The 19,554-nt window shown below is 42.0% G+C and overlaps 1 protein-coding gene across 2 annotated transcripts in view; it reads left to right on the top strand.

Annotated features, from left to right (window-relative positions):
- Nucleotides 1–19,554, top strand: part of ERAP1 (endoplasmic reticulum aminopeptidase 1) — a 530,688-nt gene that overhangs the window by 71,415 nt on the left and 439,719 nt on the right. For both annotated transcript variants that reach the window (XM_078675432.1, XM_078675433.1), the window contains exon 2: nucleotides 13,252–13,831. In XM_078675432.1, the coding sequence (XP_078531558.1) occupies nucleotides 13,293–13,831 (539 nt within the window). In that variant the 5' untranslated portion in view covers nucleotides 13,252–13,292. The remainder of the gene's footprint in view (nucleotides 1–13,251; nucleotides 13,832–19,554) is intronic.

Here is a 19,554-nt window from a genome sequence, read left to right as displayed (position 1 = left end):
CAAACATGAATTTCAAACCATTGTGACAAACGTACTTGGTTGCTTTTAGGAATTTACAAGGCCCCTGAGGAAGGACGATGCCCGAAATGCATTGGGCCACAGGGCCATTTGCCTAAACATTATGACAAAAATAATGTGATGAACTATCTACAAAAATAAAAAGAATGATATCAACCATGAAAAAGAATTTCATTGAATTTATTTGAACAAATCGAGGAAACTTCTTTCAGAGTGCCCAGGAGGGACACTGATCTCAAGGGAAACAGTGCAATTCACAGTATTGTCTACCCCAGGTACAGGGGGAGTTACTCCTAGGGCACCACTCACCTATATGGACATTGACTAAAATATTGACAAGGTGTGCGTCTCCTACAAACCAATTTTGGACCTCAGACAGTGCTAACAGCAGACACATCGCTCACTGGTTCGGGCGATCACCTACAGACTCACACAATCCAAGGACTGTGGAGTTTAAAGTACAAGAGCCTTCTTATAAATCCCCTAGAGCTAACAGCTGTGTTTCTAGCGCTCAAAGCCTTCTAAACTCTACTAATCGGCAAAACTGTCCTAGTCCCGCATAGACAACATGACAGCTATGTATTATATACAAAAATATGGGGGGGACACCCTCTCCACCTGTCACACCGTTTGGAAATGGGTCATACATCACAAAATGTATCTCCTAGCAGAACATCTTCCAGGAGTAAACAATTAGATTGCAGGCCTTCTCAGAAGACAGAGACAGCAAATTCACGAGTGGTAACTTCATCCCCAGATTCTTCTTCCCTACTTTCAGGAATAGGGATTTCCTCACAAAGACCTGTTCGCCACAGCTCAAACCGCAAATACATCACAAAAAGTATCTCCTAGCAGAGCATCTTCCAGGAGTAAACAATTAGATTGCAGGCCTTCTCAGAAGACAGAGACAGCAAATTCACGAGTGGTAACTTCATCCCCAGATTCTTCTTCCCTACTTTCAGGAATAGGGATTTCCTCACAAAGACCTGTTCGCCAAAGCTCAAACCGCAAAATGCCTAAGCTTCGCCTCCAGGTTCCCACACCCACTCTCCAAAGGCAATGCCCTATGGATGAACTCGTCAGGGATATTTGACTACACTTTTCCTCCTCTCACACTCATTCCGCTAGTAGTTCAGAAGCACAGGCAATTTTCCTGAAACTGAACCTTGGTTGCCCACCCTGATAGAGCTCTCAGTAGTTCCACACCAAAAGCTGCATCTCAACTTCAGTCTCCTCACTCAAAGCCATGGAGAAATCAGGCATCCAAATCCCAAGGAACTCAACCTAGCTATTTGGCTCCTGAAGTCATAGAGTTTGGTTATTTACAGTTGCCACCAGACTGTATGAATATCCTAAAAGAGGCTAGGAAACCTACTACTAGGGCGTGTTATGCAGGGAAGTGGAAACGATTTGCTATATACTGTAACAATAACAACAGAACTCCCCTTGATGCTTCAGTGCAAAACATCGTCTGTTATCTCTTTTTCTTCATATTCGATTGCACTTAGCAGCAGTAGCTGCATACTTATAAAACAGACAACACTTATCTCTATTCATAGTACCAATGATTAAAGCATTTATCGGAGGACTATTAAGAGTAATACCACCAAGAGCTCCACCTGCACCAGTTTGGAACTTGAACATAGTCCTTACAAGGCTTATGGGTCCACCCTTTGAACCAATGCACAATTGTCAATTACTATTTCTTTCATGGAAGGTTGCTTTTCTTATTGCAATCACTTCCTTAAGGAGAGTTGGTGAACTCCAGGCACTAACTATACAAGAGCCTTTCTTTTAACGTCACAAATTCAACATTTCTTTTCTAAAGTGGTTTCTGCTTTTCACATCAATCAATCTGTTGAGTTACCCGTATTCTTTCCTCAACCTGATTCTGTAGCAGAATGGGCTCCTCACACACACTAGATGTTAGAAGGGCATTACTATATTATGTAGAAAGAACAATAGATTTTCGTAAGACAAAACAGCTCTTTGTTGCATTTTTTTGCCACCACACAATGGCAATCCTATATCTAAATCAGGCATTGCAAGATGGATTGTGAAATGTATCCAAACATGTTATGTGAAAGCAAAAAGAACCTTGAGAATACTCCCTAGAGTACATATCACCCGCAAAATAGGGGCTACTATGGCCTTTTTACAGTTTATTCCCCTAGTTGACATCTGTAAGGCAGCAACACGGTCTACACCCACACACATTCACCAAACACTATAGTTTAGATGTGTTAGCGAGGCAACAAGCTAATGTAGACCCAGCAGTACTTAAAACACGTTTTCAAACAACTGCAACAGCTAAAGGTTAGCCACTGCTTTGGGAGTTTACTGCTGTATAGTCTATGCAAAGCATGTGATTTTCAGCTCACATGCCATGAACGGATAATGTTACTTGCCCTTTAAGCATCTGTTCTTGGCATGTAGAGCTGTAGATTCACATGCGCCCACCCGCCTCCCCGGCTACCTATACCTGTTGCAGTTTTCTTACTTTATATACATATGCATGGACATCTATTCTACCTTTACTAACTCCTTTCTCACCCCATGCGGGAAAACAATCTAACAATGGAGTCGATGCCCATGCGCACTATCACCGAAAGGAGTCACCTTACCTCACGACTGGAAAGACTTCTTTGAAGCAAAACAACTTGTAAACATCAGGACCCAACACTAGATGGATGGCAGGAGTATGCAAAGCTTGTGAATCTACAGCTCTACATGCCAAGAACAGATGCTTACTGGGAAAGTAATATTAACCATATATGTGAGTGTGTGCATGCATGTATGTATTTCAACTGCCCACAATATTTCTTGGTCCTGGTTTATCCATTTTGTAGTCCTGATGCAGAACCCCTGTTACAAGTCAGGTATTTTCAGGGGTTGAAATGTCAACTTCAATGTATTTATTGGACTGTCCCTGCAAATTTTTCATGCTGTGTGTTACTTGTGAATTCTGTAATACCTTGTCCACCCACCTGGTATTAATTCAGCCACTAATTTACTTTTGGTCGAGTTGTCATTTTATATAATTATACCTTTCACACAATGCATGTTCTCTGCAACATTTTACACTTTTTTTCTGAAGCACCTTGTATCTGTATTTATGCTTAGAACTTTACAATTATTTCATAAATGAATTCCTTATTTTTATTTTCTGATTATGGAACTGGATGCTTCTTTCATACATTGATGTTGAATGGGAGTACATTGATTGATTCTCTATATAAAGAAAAGCAACATCAGCTTTTGTGTTTAAAATCAAACACCCACATGATTCGACTGGAGTCTAAGATGAAACAAGTCAATTTGATGATGAAGTTGTATACAATCCAAATTGGTGCAGTTGGAAAAACTGAAACTAAGGTGACTAATAAGTGATGGGAAGAGATATCGCTCAAGAACTATATAGATAAGTGTCTTTCCTGGGGGTTTGCACCTCTTAATTTCTTCTAATTGTGCTGAAGTCACCTCTTCGTTGTATAAAGATTGTGAAATGTATTTGTGAGAATCCTTATTGTGATTGTTAAAGGTATTAGTGAAACTTACTCATATTGTGTACAGATGCTTACCAGTGAACTAGAAAAGTTACAACAAACGTTGGACTTAATTTCTTTAAATAAAGAGATTACTAACGTTTATGACAAAATGTATGATAATTAAAAGAAATATCAAAGTGAGATAAGTGTAAGGAAGTAATGTGTGTTTGATAGTGATGTACATGATTATGAATAGGGGAGGGTATGCGCAGTTCATAAAAATGTAACTATCTGTACAAAACAAGGTTGGTTGGGCAAACTGATATCCTGTGATAAAACACCTACATCTTCAGAAATGAACTCTTTGAATAATCAAGAACATCCACAGATTTTTAGAAAGGCTCCTTATTTTTTAAGGGAAATATAAGTCAGAATTATGGGGCTGATTTAACAAGACTGAAATCAAGCCTCGGTAAAAAGGAAGGAAAGAAAAAGACCTAAGGAATCGATCTATACCCAAACTTCTTTTGAAACATAGGAAGTTAATTTTCTGAACCAACTGCACCTGTTAAGTTCTCATTCTTCCGGAAAACCTCATGCCTTGAATCCCACCTTTCAGCAGTGCCAACTCTGCACTTAAATAAAACAGTTTCTGGTTAGCCCAATGAGGGTACGAGAATTAAAGACTTTGCTGCTTGGAGGGAGGATTCAGAACAAAAAATGAAGGAGCTAATAACTTGATTGTTCTTGTACTGACTTTAAGATCTTTCACCCATAGTCTAAAACAATTTCTATGCCTTTAGATGCATCAAGCTGGTACACTGGAGCCACAATCAGAAAGTACACATTGAATTATCTAACTTCTATCAAACTTGAGGAATAACTCTTAAGTTATGCATGGAACTCTCACTCACTTCAAATGTTTACATAACATAACACCACCATATAACAAACATGAATTCTTGATCTGTTAAAGGAGAATTGTTCTTCAGTGATTTGCATTTTGTTGTTTCCTCGCAAGCACACATATTTCAGTATGCAATATTTCCTTACAGGCAGAAATCGTCTCTTATTTGCAGTTGTATTATTTGTAAATGTGTGTTGGCCCTTTTTGCAGAGTCATCCCTGAACCTTTTGCCTAGCCTTTTTTCTGACATGGGGTTGGTTGTTTTAGGACTCTAAGCACTTTAGCACTGCTGTCCAGTGTAAAGTGCATGTGCTCTCGGGTGTAAACATGGTAAAGATTGGCCTACACCTTTTTGGCATATTTAATTTATCTGTCAGTCCCTTGTAAAGGGGTATCTCAGATACCCGGGCCGGTAAATTAAATGCTACTGATGGGCTTGCAGCACTGATTGCGCCACCCACCAAAGTAGCTTTTCAAACCTGTCTCAGGCCTCTGCCATTGCAGGGCCTGTGTGCGCAGTGTTACTGCTGCTGTGACGTGGCACCTAAAGTGTGTGCCATGTCTGTGACCCCCTTTTACTGCATGTCAGTCAGCTCTAAGGTAGGCCCTAGCTAGCCCTATGGGCAGGGTGCATTGTAGGTGAAAGGTAGGACATGTACCTTAAGTGTGTGACCTGTCCTGGTTGTGACAAACAGCCATTTTGTTTTCTCACTGCTGGGAGGATGCCCTCCCCTAGGAATGCATTGGGGATTCCATGATAAGTGTTTCAGTGGTAATTCCTAATATGAGAGGAGCAGCGTGGTCAAGTTTGGTATATTTGGAATGGTAATAATAAATGCGGCGCAATGGTGTGCGCAGATTTATTATACCTATTTTAGAAATGCCACTTTTAGAAGTTGACATTTCTGTGTGCTATGTGTCTGCCTGCCTGATGTGGATTGCATGTCTAGCTTTGAGGTGTGTGTGGCTCCAGAGAGAGCAGGGCGAGTCAGCGCTAGGCTGATTAGGAGATCTGCATTTGGAGTAGTGGAAAGAGTAGTCCCCTGACCCTGAATAGATCTGTGCCTGCCTGGGTGAATGCTGGCTCTGCCCCCCTGTGTTGTGTCTGATGACCGAGCCCCCACCTGACAATGAGGAAGAGGAGCCCTGTAAACAGAGTGCTCCAAAAAAAAACAGAACCAGTTCAGGCTGGTTCCCCCAAGCCCTGTGCCAAGGGCAGACAAATAATATGTACTATAAATATTGGGGCTGTGACCCCATGTAAATGTTGTGCTTCCTTGTGCTTTTGGGACTTGCTGCTGTTGGGCCCCAGGATGAACCGCCACAAGGGCTGCCTCCTTGCTGGAGGGCGATGTGAGCTGGCCTGCCTGGGCCCAGCCTTTGCCCTGGAACTATGGGGGCCTTAGTGCCTCGTATGCGGTCTATTTCCTTTTCAAGGAAAGTGCTGGTGCTTTTTGCAGCGCAGAAGCTGCCACAACTTCAGAGGGGATTCCTCCACATTTAGGCTGCTGGAGATGGGAGCCTAACCCGCATAGCCGCTGTTTTTGTGCTCTTACCCCGCATTTGAGTTTATTCACCAGCGGGAGCCCACCCAGCATTGGTGTTTGTTTTACGGCGGGAGCACATCTCGCATATGTGCAGAGACGGGAGCCCTAGCATGGGTTTGTGTTGTTCACCGCAGTGACCCAGAAGTCGGGCAAAGGTTGCCTGGTCGTGGGCGGAGCTGTTTCTTGAAGGAGGGCGGGAGCCTACCCCGCCTCCGTGACTGGAAGCACCAGTGGAGATCCAGGCGGGAGCCTACCCCGCGCTGGTGCACGCCAAGAAGAAGAAAACTGAGCCTTTGCCCCGTGAGAGCCTGAGTCTGGCAGGAATCCACTCCGCCGTTGTGGCCTGGTCCGCCGTAAGAGCCTCTGTGAGTGAGACTGAATGTAAGGAGCCCCGAGGAGAGTGGCTCGGCCAGGGCCTTGCGAGCTCCAATCCCGCCTTTCCCAGTCTCTGAGAGGGAGGTGGGACCCGAGAGGCCCCAGGTGAGTAGGGGCTGAGCACAGAGGCACAGTTGGTGCCGGTTCTGTATCTTCCGAGCTGCACCGTCGATTGCGGGCACCTGCAACGTATACGCAAGTTTATTGTAGATGTCCTGCAGTGAGGATTCAGTGGCACAGTTAGTGCCAGGGGCCATATTTGTACTTGGCTGCACCGCAGGAGCGCGGGCAGCCGCAACACAGGGCATGTTTCTTTCTTGAGGGACAAGGAGGGTGTGAGATACATACCCCCTGCCCCAGTGCATTGCACACACCGTGGCTTTGGCTGTATTAGCAGAAAAACTACCAGTAGAAGGCCCCTGTACAAGCCCTGACATTTCTGGAAAAGGGGATTTTGAGCCCCACAGAAGGCCAGTTGGTCTGGGTTCAGCTTTATTGTGTTGATAGGGCACAAGGCCCTGGGGAAAGTCTCTAAGGTGCCCTCCTAATTGTGAGTTATTGCATAATATGTTTATGCTTATGATGCCTATTGCATTGTGTGTTTATGCCTACAGAGGTTGCGTAATGTGATTATATGCATGATGTTTTATGCCTAAGTTGATGCTAAGTACATTAGTTCGCTAGTAGTTAATGGTTATGTTTCATATGTGATAGTAGCTCTTTCTAAAGGTTCTGGCAGTGGCCCGATTGGCCCTGTCCTGTGTATATAATCCCCTGTAAATATTGCCTAGTGCCAGTTGGCACAGTGTATATGCGTGATTATGATTCTAATGTGTTTTGGATAATACAAAGGCTATTTTTCATTTGACTTTGTGTGGAGTTTCTTTTGTGGTGTGCCTAGTGTGTTGCTGGTGTGTTTGTGTGTTGTGGAAACGCTTTGCACATTGCCTCTGGGTTATGCCTGACTGCTCGTGCCAAGCTACCAAAGTGGTGAGCAGAGGTTATCTTCAGCGTGTAACTCCATTGCCCTGACTAGAGTGGTGGTTTCTTCCTGGCTTAGGCGCATGCCCTAGCCAACCAGAAATCCCATTTCTAACAATGTGTATTTCTTCACTTCCAGATATTGTTCTTATATATCTCTTCAGTTCTACTCCTTTTCGAATCTAGCAAACGTTGGTTGATCCCCCAATACTGCAGCCCCCAACTGTCAGTTTTTTTACAAATATATTTTGGCGCACGTCACAATGTGCTGGACAAGGCAGATGTAGCAATGCCCTACCAAAATAGAAATTTTCACATGAGAAACAGCTAGTCCGGGACTGCACTCAAGAATACCTAACTGAGAAGCAAATACCTTTGTTAGTCTCACCACTGCATTCTCCTCATGGACTTCAGTACACACAGGAAACTCATAGCAACACCCGGGAGCCATGCACAGGTCAACTGATGGACCACTTCTGCTTACAATAACAAGTGGAGCAGTTCGGTATTGGCCCCAATTTCGACTGTCTCCAAATTAGTACAATGAGCGCTCAATCTCTTGAGCTCATCCTACAGGATTGCAGCCTCTCCGCAACTGGTGGCAATGGAAATCAAAATGCTGCACTGTTTTCAAAAATGTGTTGGGTAGCACCCTTGGCCCATGAGAATGCTCACACATGAGTGCTGGAACCATAAGAGGACTCAAGATGGCTTATAGAAACTGTCACAATAAAACCAATGACATCTCCCGATTAATGTGTAATTCAAGAGTTTAAAGGTGATCTGTAACCATATTGGTTAGTAGATTTGAACCCTGATTATGAGTTAGGCACAGTTCATGCAGAGTCCTAGCGGCGTGAATTACCACTACCGGCTGATATATCTACATGTAATTCTGTCTATTATGAGTTAAACCACCTTGGAATGGGAAATAATTATGTGGACACAGAATTAACTTATGGGTTTCCACATAATATTCCTATTGTGAGAGGGTTAAAGTAAACATTTACTACTTGCTTTAAGCAGGTATTGAATGCGTAGCATGTCGGTGGAGGGGGCGAATGAGGGATGGGAAGAGGAAGGATAGATCTGGTAGTGGGAAGCATTGCATCCTGCACCCCACCCCTTGCCAAAGATAAAGGACAAACAAAAAACAACAGGGGGCCGGCTCTAATCAGTAGGGCTGAGCCAATTAACTAACCAACAGAACAGAAATGCCAGTACTGATATACATAATTCTAAAAACTAATGTCCACCCGAGGCCTGAGCAATCAATCAGAAATGGGGATTACTATTTAATAGTATTTTATTCAAAGTATTTGCAATGATTAACTTAGCTTTTGATTCTTGGTACACAAAATATTTACAAAAACACGTGGGACATGAAAATATTAACCAAACAGACACCCATTCATTCAAGCTTCAGGCATATCACAGACAACAACATATATGCATACTTGGAAAAGAAATGAAACAGTGGAACAACAGACATAGCCTACAAATATTTTTACAAAAACCATTTCAACTAACTATTTTAAGAGTACATTCCTATATTTTTACAGGGTCAATTCAAATTCATTGGGATTGGTATTATATGGTAATGTACAATAATGAGCTCTGGGTTTGAGTGAATTCGATGCCCAGAAGCTTCAGTAGACTGATGGAGTGGGGCCTACGCGTTTCGAATCCCACAGGAGTCGTAGGGGATTCTCTTCAGGGCCTTGACAATTCCTGTGAGAAATGATTAAGAAAGATACGAAAGTAAAAAGAGAGAAACATGAGTGGCAAAAAGGTATTTAAATGATTATATCATATGAACGAGATCAACATCACGTACACTGCTAAGCGATGCTGAACGCCAGTAGCTTCAACCGGCTTTAGGACTGGACTAGAAATTGTTATTACACAAAAGGCCCTTCCAAATAGTCCCAAAATATAGGTAGCCTTATGTCTAACTCATGCCAGACTGGCGTTTAATGGACGACAAAAGGGAGTGGAAAGTAGTTTCGATGAATATGTAAATTTACTCACCTTTACTCAATAGAGGGATGGCTGCCTTTATAATAGTTGTCCCCGTGTGATGCCGATGCGTTAGAACCTAGGGGGGTACCTGTAACACAGATGGGTTTGGTTTAAACTCCTATGTCCAGAGGGTGGCATCTCCTGAGTGTGGAGGGCACTATGAAGGTGGAAAGTAGTGCTCACTTACCCTCAGCTTAACTTTCCTGTATTGTACATTATTGTACATTACCATATAATACCAATCCCAATGAATTTGAATTGACCCTGTAAAAATATAGGAATGTACTCTTAAAACAGTTAGTTGAAATGGTTTTTGTAAAAATATTTGTAGGCTATGTCTGTTGTTCCACTGTTTCATTTCTTTTCCAAGTATGCATATATGTTGTTGTTGTCTGTGATATGCCTGAAGCTTGAATGAATGGGTGTCTGTTTGGTTAATATTTTCATGTCCCACGTGTTTTTGTAAATATTTTGTGTACCAAGAATCAAAAGCTAAGTTAATCGTTGCAAATACTTTGAATAAAATACTATTAAATAGTGATCCCCATTTCTGATTGATTGCTCAGGCCTCGGGTGGACATTAGTTTTTAGAATTATGTATATCAGTACTGGCATTTCTGTTCTGTTGGTTAGTTAAAGATAAAGGACGGCAGGTACGGCCAATCAAATATTCTGAGTCTGGTATTCTCACACCCGAGAGCACTGGATTATTTGTGATCAGGATGAACGATATTACACCCTGCGGTACTGCTCCACCTGACTCGTAATCGAGTTCTTAATTTTGGGGCATCCTGATCTTTGAAGGCCATGTTGTCCGGGTCCTTGGCCCTTGGTATCTAAAGCAACTGCCACTGGTTACGAAGCTTGTGAAGCATGAAATGCAAAATTCCCATTTTTGTCTTGTCCAGGTAAACTGCAGCCATCTCCAATGAAAGGAAACATACATAGTTGTTAATCATTCACATTAAAAATCCCTTATTATTCCCCTGGATGCAAAATCGATCATCTGGTTCCTGGTAAGTCCCCCAACCAGCCTTGTTTGAAAGAATATGATGGACCGTACAGGCTCCCTTACAGGACCTCAAAATCCAAGAGCATCCTATGCTAGTTCCAGAAGTTTTGTGAGAGGTTCTGGTAAATGCAATAGTCTGTTCAAGGTCTATGCATTCCTACTTCTTGACCTCTCCCGAATATTTGGAGAGGAAATTCAAGATGCCTGGGTCTATGTTAGGAGTAAAAGCCGTCTACCCTTAATGCTTGGTTTCAAATATTCTGCATTCCATTGACAGCTTGAGGTATTTGCAGAGTCATGGCTCAAATATGGTTCATTCATCGGGCTTCTCAAGATATGTCTGGAGGTACTAGGCATTGATGGATGCTAGTTTTATGTGATAATCTCAAGCGCCTGTGAGCTTCATCGATTAATCACAGTGGAATTTAGTGCCATTAGAGATATGTTCCTTGTTGTTTGTATCCTCTGATTCCGTCCCATCGCAATTGTTCATGCCATATTTAAAGTGAGGACAAGTCCCCAGCAAATCTGTAGTACTTTGGAGTTGTACAGTGAATTCCTTCATTAGTCTGGATGAATGTGCTTACCAGCCCGGCAGGCAGACATGATTTTGAGATGGCCTAGTGGTTTGCATCTTTCCCTGATACACTGAGAGCCCACTTGAACTTCCAGGCGAAGCCTGCATCGTGTTGATTTCCAAACTCATTTCTTCCACAAAGAACATTGACCATAAGGTAACAACACGTTTCTCAATTACATTTCTTACTAAAACGTTTCTGGATCTCCAAGCTATCAGGCTCTTCTAACAGCAGTTACGCCCAGTCTTTCATAACAGCTAGAATGGACGAGTTGAACCAATAAATAAGAATATGTGGTACCCTTGTCGAAAGCTCTGCCTTTGCATTCCGCAGGAAGGTGTTGGTCGTGCGATGTGTACCATATTTCCTTTTTCTGACTGAGAAATCCTGTGGGCGAGATTCCCACAGTAGTGGCTGGAAGATGGGGTCAGGGTGACATATGCATGAGACAGTCAAAGCAGGACACCCTGACCTTAGTCAGTTGATGCAGCGTACCTAGGTGCAGTCCTTATCACCTATAGAAAATGACAAAAACAGACGCTTTAGATGCCAAACTGTGCATATGCAAAATAGTCTAAAGTGCATATTGCATAAGTAAACATCAGTGTAAAATAAATTTAGCCCAAGTCAAGCTTCAAATTAGACATAAGGTGTTAAAAAAAGGACAACTTGCCTCGGTGATTTAAGTAACATGCCAATTGATGATGTATTGGCCAAGTGGCCTTTATTTAATATACCTATTTTCATATTTCTACTGCATTAAATTAATAAAAGTGACTAACATATAAAATTGTTTCTGGCCCATACAGAGAATCAGTAGCTTAAGTACAAATAGCCTCTAGTGTAGACCTATTCCCCAGACAGGCTAAGTAGTTTAAATACTTATTGAGGAACCAGTTCAGCGAGGCAATTAAATAATCGAATGCTTGACACTAGCAAGGTGAATTAAAAAAGCTTTAAAAAGAGCATATGTCAAAAGTGCCTGTAAAGTTAATAGATACATGTGGATTGAGATCTCATTGGATATGGAGGTTGAACTATAGATTGCAAAAGCTCAATGCACAGTGTTGATTTTAAATAATCTGACTCCGATTACAAAAGCCCCAGGGAGTTGAATTTACAGAGAGAGAAAATCATTGTCTACTGCAAAGTTAGTTATTCAGTGTGAGGCACAACTGAAGATGTTGGCGCATTGTGCAGCAAAGTCTGCAAAGCGCCAACATTTTGGTGGGTTTTACACCAAAATCCACGTCTTGGTATTTTTCTGCGGTATATAACAATGGGCTTTATTGCAGGCGGTAGTTACTTGTTGCTGTAACCTCTGCCCATCTCATAATTCTGACCCGCACACTAACAGGCCTAAGTCTTCCAACATGCAGTGCACACTTTAGGGCGTTGACCATGAGTGCCTTGGAAGGCTCTGCCCTAACTACCCCACCTGATCAAATCCAATACTACAGGAATCGGATTCCTGGCTATGATACGACAAATAAAGGTCTATTCCATCAAAATATGATATTGTTTCCTGAGTTTGAGACTTTGTTGCCACAATACACGTCCCAGTAGTTTCCAGGCATTTGTTTACAAGATATATCTGCAAGACAACTTTTACATAAGGAAAAATTGTGGAATTAGGGGCTTTATTGCACCTGGTAATTACTGGGTGTGGTAAACTTCGCTCTTCTCTTAATTGCCACCCCTGCGCTAACAGGGTTTCTGCAGGCGGGACAGAATTATCCAGAACTCTTATAATCAACATTTTGCCTGGTGTAGCGAATGCCTCCACAAACAGATGAACACCTGAGCAAAGCCTGCCCGCAGTGCTTTATACTGCAACATTTTAGAAACTGAGTATCCTTTTCATCAGCAGGGACTTTTACTGCAGCACACAAGCACCAGAGTGGCACCACTTTAGATGCACTGGCACATGAAGCAGAGCGGGTTTCTTCTAAAGAAAGCATAGTTTGGCCCGCCAACATACACCCATAGCTGTTGGCACAATCTGGTTTACTGTTTAGCGTAGTATTCTCCACATACACGTGCTACACTCCGTCTTGAGTTCAAAGTGAGTGAAACCAGAACACGTGGAGTAGAATGGTTCCGCAAGTACCACCTAGCACTGTACACATCAACCATGCTATTTAAAATGACGCAGTGCTCAGGTTATTAATATAACCATGTGATGTCACAGTACTGTGTTCATCTGTGTTGCTGCTTGATTGACAGTGATAAATGTATTTGCATATTAAGTGACATCCTTGTATTAAAATCATATTTCCCATATTCCAAAATGTGTACTTAATTGCTTTATTTTTCTTTTCAGGTTATCAGCAGACATTGCTGTGAGCTGGAGAAGTGATAGCCATGTGTATACCACCTACAATTAAAAAGAATCATTTAGTATGTTTGCTACTTGCGTGTGCATGGAGCATCACTGTGCAGGTGAATTCAGCCTCGACGAGCAATGCACAATCAAATGAGGAGAGTGAAACAGAACTTCCTACCTCCAGCAATGGTGCACCATTTCCATGGAATAAGATGAGGCTACCTGATCATGTGGTCCCTGTATATTACGAGCTTCTCATCCATCCAAATCTCACCACTCTCAATTTCACTGGAATCACTAAAATAGGACTTACTGTAAAAAGACAAACCAACGCAATCATTCTCCACAGCAAAAATCTGAACATCGTATCGGCTATCATAACAAGAACTACCGGAGTACATGAACCTAAACTGAGAGTTCTGGAGTACCCTCCAAATGAGCAGATTGCGCTTCTGGTTGCTGAACCACTGCTGGCTGGGCAGAACTATTCTGTCACTCTTACCTACACTGCAAGTTTTTCCCAGAGCTTCCGTGGCTTTTATATAAGTCGCTATAGAACCCAAGATGGCGAAGTAAGGTAAATTAAGATCAGACATTTTTAAAGTTTAATATGTTCATTGGAATTTTAACTTGAAAATGATATGGAAATATAGTACATGAGATTCTGTAATCCCTGAATAAACAGCAGTCACTAGATATTATAATTGGCCACTTGCGACACACTCAGTCACCGCTTATAAAGAAAAGACGTAAGAACTCAACTATTAGAGTCGAGTTCTGACATCACAATGCCTGCTGCCGGAGCCAGCAGCCGAACTGAAAGACAGGGCAGTTCAGGTCACAGAGAATAATTCAGAATTTTCACAGCAGGGACGGGTAGAAAATCATGATTTGATTAGAGACACAGAGGCTAATATTATGCATATCCTCTTTATTGCCAACTCACAGCAGCAACTTCAACAAACATTAGAACAAGAAACCAATCCACTATATAATCCCCTATGAGGCAGCCATCTTCCTGTTTTTTTTGCTGTGAATCGATATAAAATATCAGTTCCTTGTAACTTGAATCAATCCAATTGTATATTAACTTTCTTTTCCAAACTCCAGGCTCTTATCTACTTCCCGTAGTCAACTCCTCCTAGAACATAAAAGAACCAATTATAGGGTGGGTACCAAACAGTGAGGGGGAATATTAGCCTCCCTGTATTTAATAAAATCAGGATTTTCTGCCCACCCCTGCTGTGGAAAATCAGAATTTTATGGCAAGTTACGGAGGCCAATATTGTGAATGTTTAAAGCCTTTAAAATGTTCCTCACAGCACATTCTACAAGTTTAAAATATTTTTTTTAAAATATCGAATCTGAAGACCAATCCGCAGCTGCTAAGGTACTATTTAAACCACCATCAGTCACCAAAGCCTTAGTAGCCATTGTTCACCTTGCTGAGTGTGTCCCAAACCTTGTTACATCAACCCCTGCTTTCTTCAGAACTTCTTTCCCCCATCTAGCCAACAAAGGATTAGAGACTGGTTTATAAGGGTACTTGAATGAAATCAATGACTGAGCCTTTCCTTCAGGTCTTAAACCCTCTGTTCTTCTTTCATACTCACGCAAACATCTAAACACACATAACTTCCTATTCTTATCTAAATTAGGATAAATATTGTTCCAGACATAGTTTTAGTCCTCTTCCTGATACTGAAACATACTCACTCCGGCAAATAACTGACACTCTCCGAAAAGAGATTAGAGAAAGAAGCATTACTAACTTAAATGACAAATGCCTCAAATCCCAAATATTTCCGTCAAACTATTTAACTCCTTTAAGACCAAATCTACATCCCACAAGGATTATTACCTCAGCGCCAGAGAAATCTCCAACTGAACACTCCTTAGTAACCTTTTCACTACATAATGTTGCCCAATCGGGTAAGCCATTCTCCAAGTCATGACCAGCAGAAATCACCGATCTATTGACATTCAGCATACTGTACCAGCTCCCATTCAAAAAGACCTCTGTCAAAAAATGTACTACTTCTACCACAGAAGCTGATATGCTATCCAAACTCAGTGCCACACACCAAGAAGCCCATCCTTTCCTCACCAGCCTGTATGCCTTAGATGTCCCTGGAGCCCAGGACTCTTTGATGAATTTATAAGCTTCAAACCATAAGCCTGACACTTTCCAGGCTGTCCCGAAATCAACCATCCCATCAGCCTCAAGTGTCTTTGTAGCACTAACTCGTGCATGTCCCCCATTGTATTCACTAACAGTTCTGTAATCTACAGCAGAAAAACTGGATCGCCTGTTAACAGTCCCATGACATCCTGGTACCATACTTGGGATGACAAAAAAAGGAGCCATCAGCACCACCTCCGCGATCTATCCTCACCTTCAAAATTAATCGCTGAATCAACGCAAAAGGTGGAAATGCATATTTGCAGACACCTTCCCAATGCTGCAGAAATGGCACCCACTGCCTCTGGATCCAGTCTCCAACTTTAAAACCTGCTCACCTGCCTATTCACCCTGTTCGCGAACGAATCCACCATATACGAGACCCACTTGTTGCTCAATGCCTTGTACACTTCCCTGTTCAACATCCAATCACTGAAATCCTTAAAACTTCGGGAATTTCAATCTCCACCATGTTGGTCATTCCTGATATGTACTGAGCCTGAATACTAATCTCCTTGCTTATATGAAAATGCCAAAACTCCTTTAGCTAAATCCACTGATGCCTTTGACTGTGGCAGGGATGGTCCTCCACTAAGGAGGAGCATTGCCCCACTGCTTTCAGAGCAGTGCAGCGGAAAAATAAAATGATAATAACAGGACTCGCCTGCCAAACAACAGGCCCTTTGTCTCTTGGTCCTACTCCTTATTACCGAGTTCAGCTAACTTCAGGTCTATTTTTATAAGGAGACTTTTTCTGCACTCTGCGCACACAGCTGCAATTTTGAGTTTCCCAACAAACACACAGCTGGCTTCACCCATTGCCCCAGCTCCAAAACATCCACAGCAGTCTCCTGAAAATATGCCTTCTCGCACGTATTGAAGATCTTTGTTAAAGGCCTAAAACATCTAATAAATGATCCTGGCATCCTTTCAAACCCTATTGAGACCTCTTCTAGGATCTCTTCCTGACTTATTTAGGAACGTCAACATCTTAGAGTATAGCTCGGGTGTAAAGCCACCTTATTGGCCAATGATGGCTTTGGACATTCCCATCGAAGTCTTGTCCTCACATTGTTAGGCATTTCCCGCCTAAACCAGTACTCCGTATATTCCGCCACATGCAGAGCCAGAACTTACTGAGGTGAAAAAGGGTACTGAATGGAAAGTAGGTTGAATATAAAATCTCCCAGGGAATCCTTCACCTGATCAACCAGATCTTTACTTTTACTTACTCTCTTTTCTCCTATTTCTTCTTCAGTGTCTCCCAAATCTGAGGAATACGAGTTTACTATGTCTCCATTACTGGAAGACTCATCACAGGCCACCGCCCTGTGATCCCTCTTGCCGGCCTTAATCGCCTTATCACTGAACTCCATCAGAGTTGTACTTTGTCTATCCTTTGGACCGTACTGTCCTTTTGCCTTATAGCCTTTCTCCTCTTGGTGATGCTTCCTTTTTTGATTTACTTTACGATCTTCTTTCGACCCTCCAGCTTTAACGGTTGCCTCCTCGACAGACCAACACTTTTTATCTTCAGGTTTTTCCCACTATATTTCTCCTATAAGCTCTAAATATAGTCGTCCTATTTTTTACCCAATTGGGGTGCCAAAGAAGAAACTGCAACCTGTATTTTTTCATCAATATTCATCCCTAAAGCCTTTTCACTCTCCATCTTAGAATAGCAAGCAGAAAGAACATGTTTAATTTGTTCACTTCTTAGATGGAGAAAAGCTAAATCTTTCTGCATGTTTCTACACGTTCCAAGCTACTACAGCTTTATTTTTTTTAAACTAACTTGTAATGAACTGCTTCTAATATATCTGTTTTTTGTGGTGTTTGAATTGGCACCAGAGGTTTTAATCTTCATGTTTGCAAATAATCTCGCTGTTTTATATGAAAGAGCTATGCACCAAGGTATTAAGTAGCAAAGGTGATGGTGTGACCATGTATTATATGGGATAAAGTACCTCTTGTTGTACATGATAAAGATATTGCAAGTCATCTCAGTGATTTGCAATATTCTTTTAATGTACAGCAGCAGGTACTTTATCCCTTATATCCCTCACGGCTGGTTAATGTACATCAGTATGATAATACTGTGTGCATCTATATAATGGACCTTCCTGGTTAAATAACACATTATTTTTAAGTATCAAACTAAGGAGTGTCAAAAACACTAATGTTGAAAGAAAGAAGTAAGTATGTTCTGATTAAGAGGGGTCACTGAATAACACACCATTGTGTTAAAGTTTGTGATCATTTATATGTTATTTCTAATTGAGTTATTGAATGCTGATACATGCTGGCCGTATTTCTCATGAATGGTCGAGTGATAATGCAAGTTCGTGCTCCCAAGTTCTTTCTCACAATAAAAAAATGGTTTGGGGATTTTCTGCACTCAATTTTCATATGAGGCAAGGACTTTAGCATGTCTGCTTCTGTATACCTCTGGTACATCCTACCGGGACACAATCATAGACACCCAGTACATTCACGAAGCCTGGTAAGTGACATATGTTACGCTTTAAATATGTACCAGACTATAAATAAACTCTATAAAGCTGTATGAAATAAATGGTTACAAATGTAACTTCTGACTGCCCATATCATTAACTGTGAAACGGCAGGATATTTCTAAAACAATTTAGCACTTTAAAAAATACATCAAGTTGCAAAGATTTCTAAGTGTTGTTAGTGTTTCAGATTTTGAGTTAAACATTTCTAAATTATTTTAAAAGAAGTTGGAGTTGATTCATGTATTTTTAAAGAATGGACATTACGTCTCTTTTACTGATGTTTAAAAGTCGAATTAATTACAAATATAAGTAGGAGTTTGTGGAAGTGTTACTGTCCAAAACTATGTTTAGATTTCCACTATTTGTTATACATTTTTTCCCCAAACATATTTTTTGGGGCATTTAGTTTAATATCAGTCGGACCCCAACTCCTAATAGCTGGATGGATAATATGAGCTTAGGGACCTGTGTGTACGGTGACTCCTATAGTGCTGTAGCACCCCAGCACATTTCTTAGTACTTATAAAGTTTAAGTTTTTCAATAATATATGTTCAAATATAGAAAGGGGCCTTCAGGGAAATGAAATGTCACTCAGTTTGTATAAAACACAAAACCACTATTAACCAACTTACTGTGGAGGGGGGGTTTAAGTTGCTCAATAGCATGTCAAAGACATGAGTATGGGCCCGGGAAGTGTGGTGTGCAGGGGAGAGGGACACGGACCTTGGTCACTACTAGCTTTGCCACTGTCCATTGTGTCATCTGCTCCATATCCCAGACAAGCTGGAGGGAGGCTCCATAGGGAGGCATCCCCTAATCTTTTCTTGGTTGCCTAGGTGCTACTGTGTTCCATTCCAATATTTTCCCTATTTCCCAGGTCCATCATCACTCCTATCGGGGGTCGAAAGGAACCCCCGCCACTTTAGCCATTCAGTGTTTTGCAACATTGCAGGGCTGTGGTCTGTAACAGGGATTGGTGAAGGATGATCACCGCTGGGTCATGCAGTTTGGCCAGCAGCAGGGCAGTGTGAGTCCCGGAATCTGTCAAGTACATCCCCTGTAGGCCTGTTCCTTGCAGCCACTGCGTAAGCCACTTTACCTGAGAGGCCAGAAAGTAGACGTTTGGCACCTCAGACCACTCTCCACCATGGGGCGCTGTAGCGTTGCTAAGGTCACCCTTCGTCACCCCTTATCCCATATAAGATTATTATTATTATTGAATTTTGTACCGCGCACGGTTACCCTAGGGCATCCCAGCGCTTAAAGAAACCAAGAGCAGGCTTACTAATAGGAAACAGAGGAGCTGCAGTTATTCTGGGAAAAGATACGTTTTCAGATGTTTCCGGAATCTGAGAAGGTTTGGTTCGGACCGCAGCGAGAGTGGGAGGGAGTTCCAGGCGAGCGCTGTATGGATAGAAAAACTCCTGCCCCCTGAGCGGGCTCTCCTGATTCTCTTAGTCTGAAGGAAATGTTTATTGTCAGAGCGTAAGGCTCTTGTGGGCTTATAGGGGCGAATCATGTCCTTCAGAATAGCTGGTCCTTTCCCCTGTATGCTCTTGTGGGCGATGCACAGGGCCTTGAAGGTAACTCTCTCTTTGACA

The sequence above is a fragment of the Lissotriton helveticus genome, chromosome 2_1 (assembly GCF_964261635.1).
Source record: "Lissotriton helveticus chromosome 2_1, aLisHel1.1, whole genome shotgun sequence".
Lineage (NCBI taxonomy): Eukaryota > Metazoa > Chordata > Amphibia > Caudata > Salamandridae > Lissotriton > Lissotriton helveticus.
The sequence above is the reverse complement of the archived record's forward strand: the minus strand, read 5'-3'. Positions and strand labels throughout refer to the sequence as shown.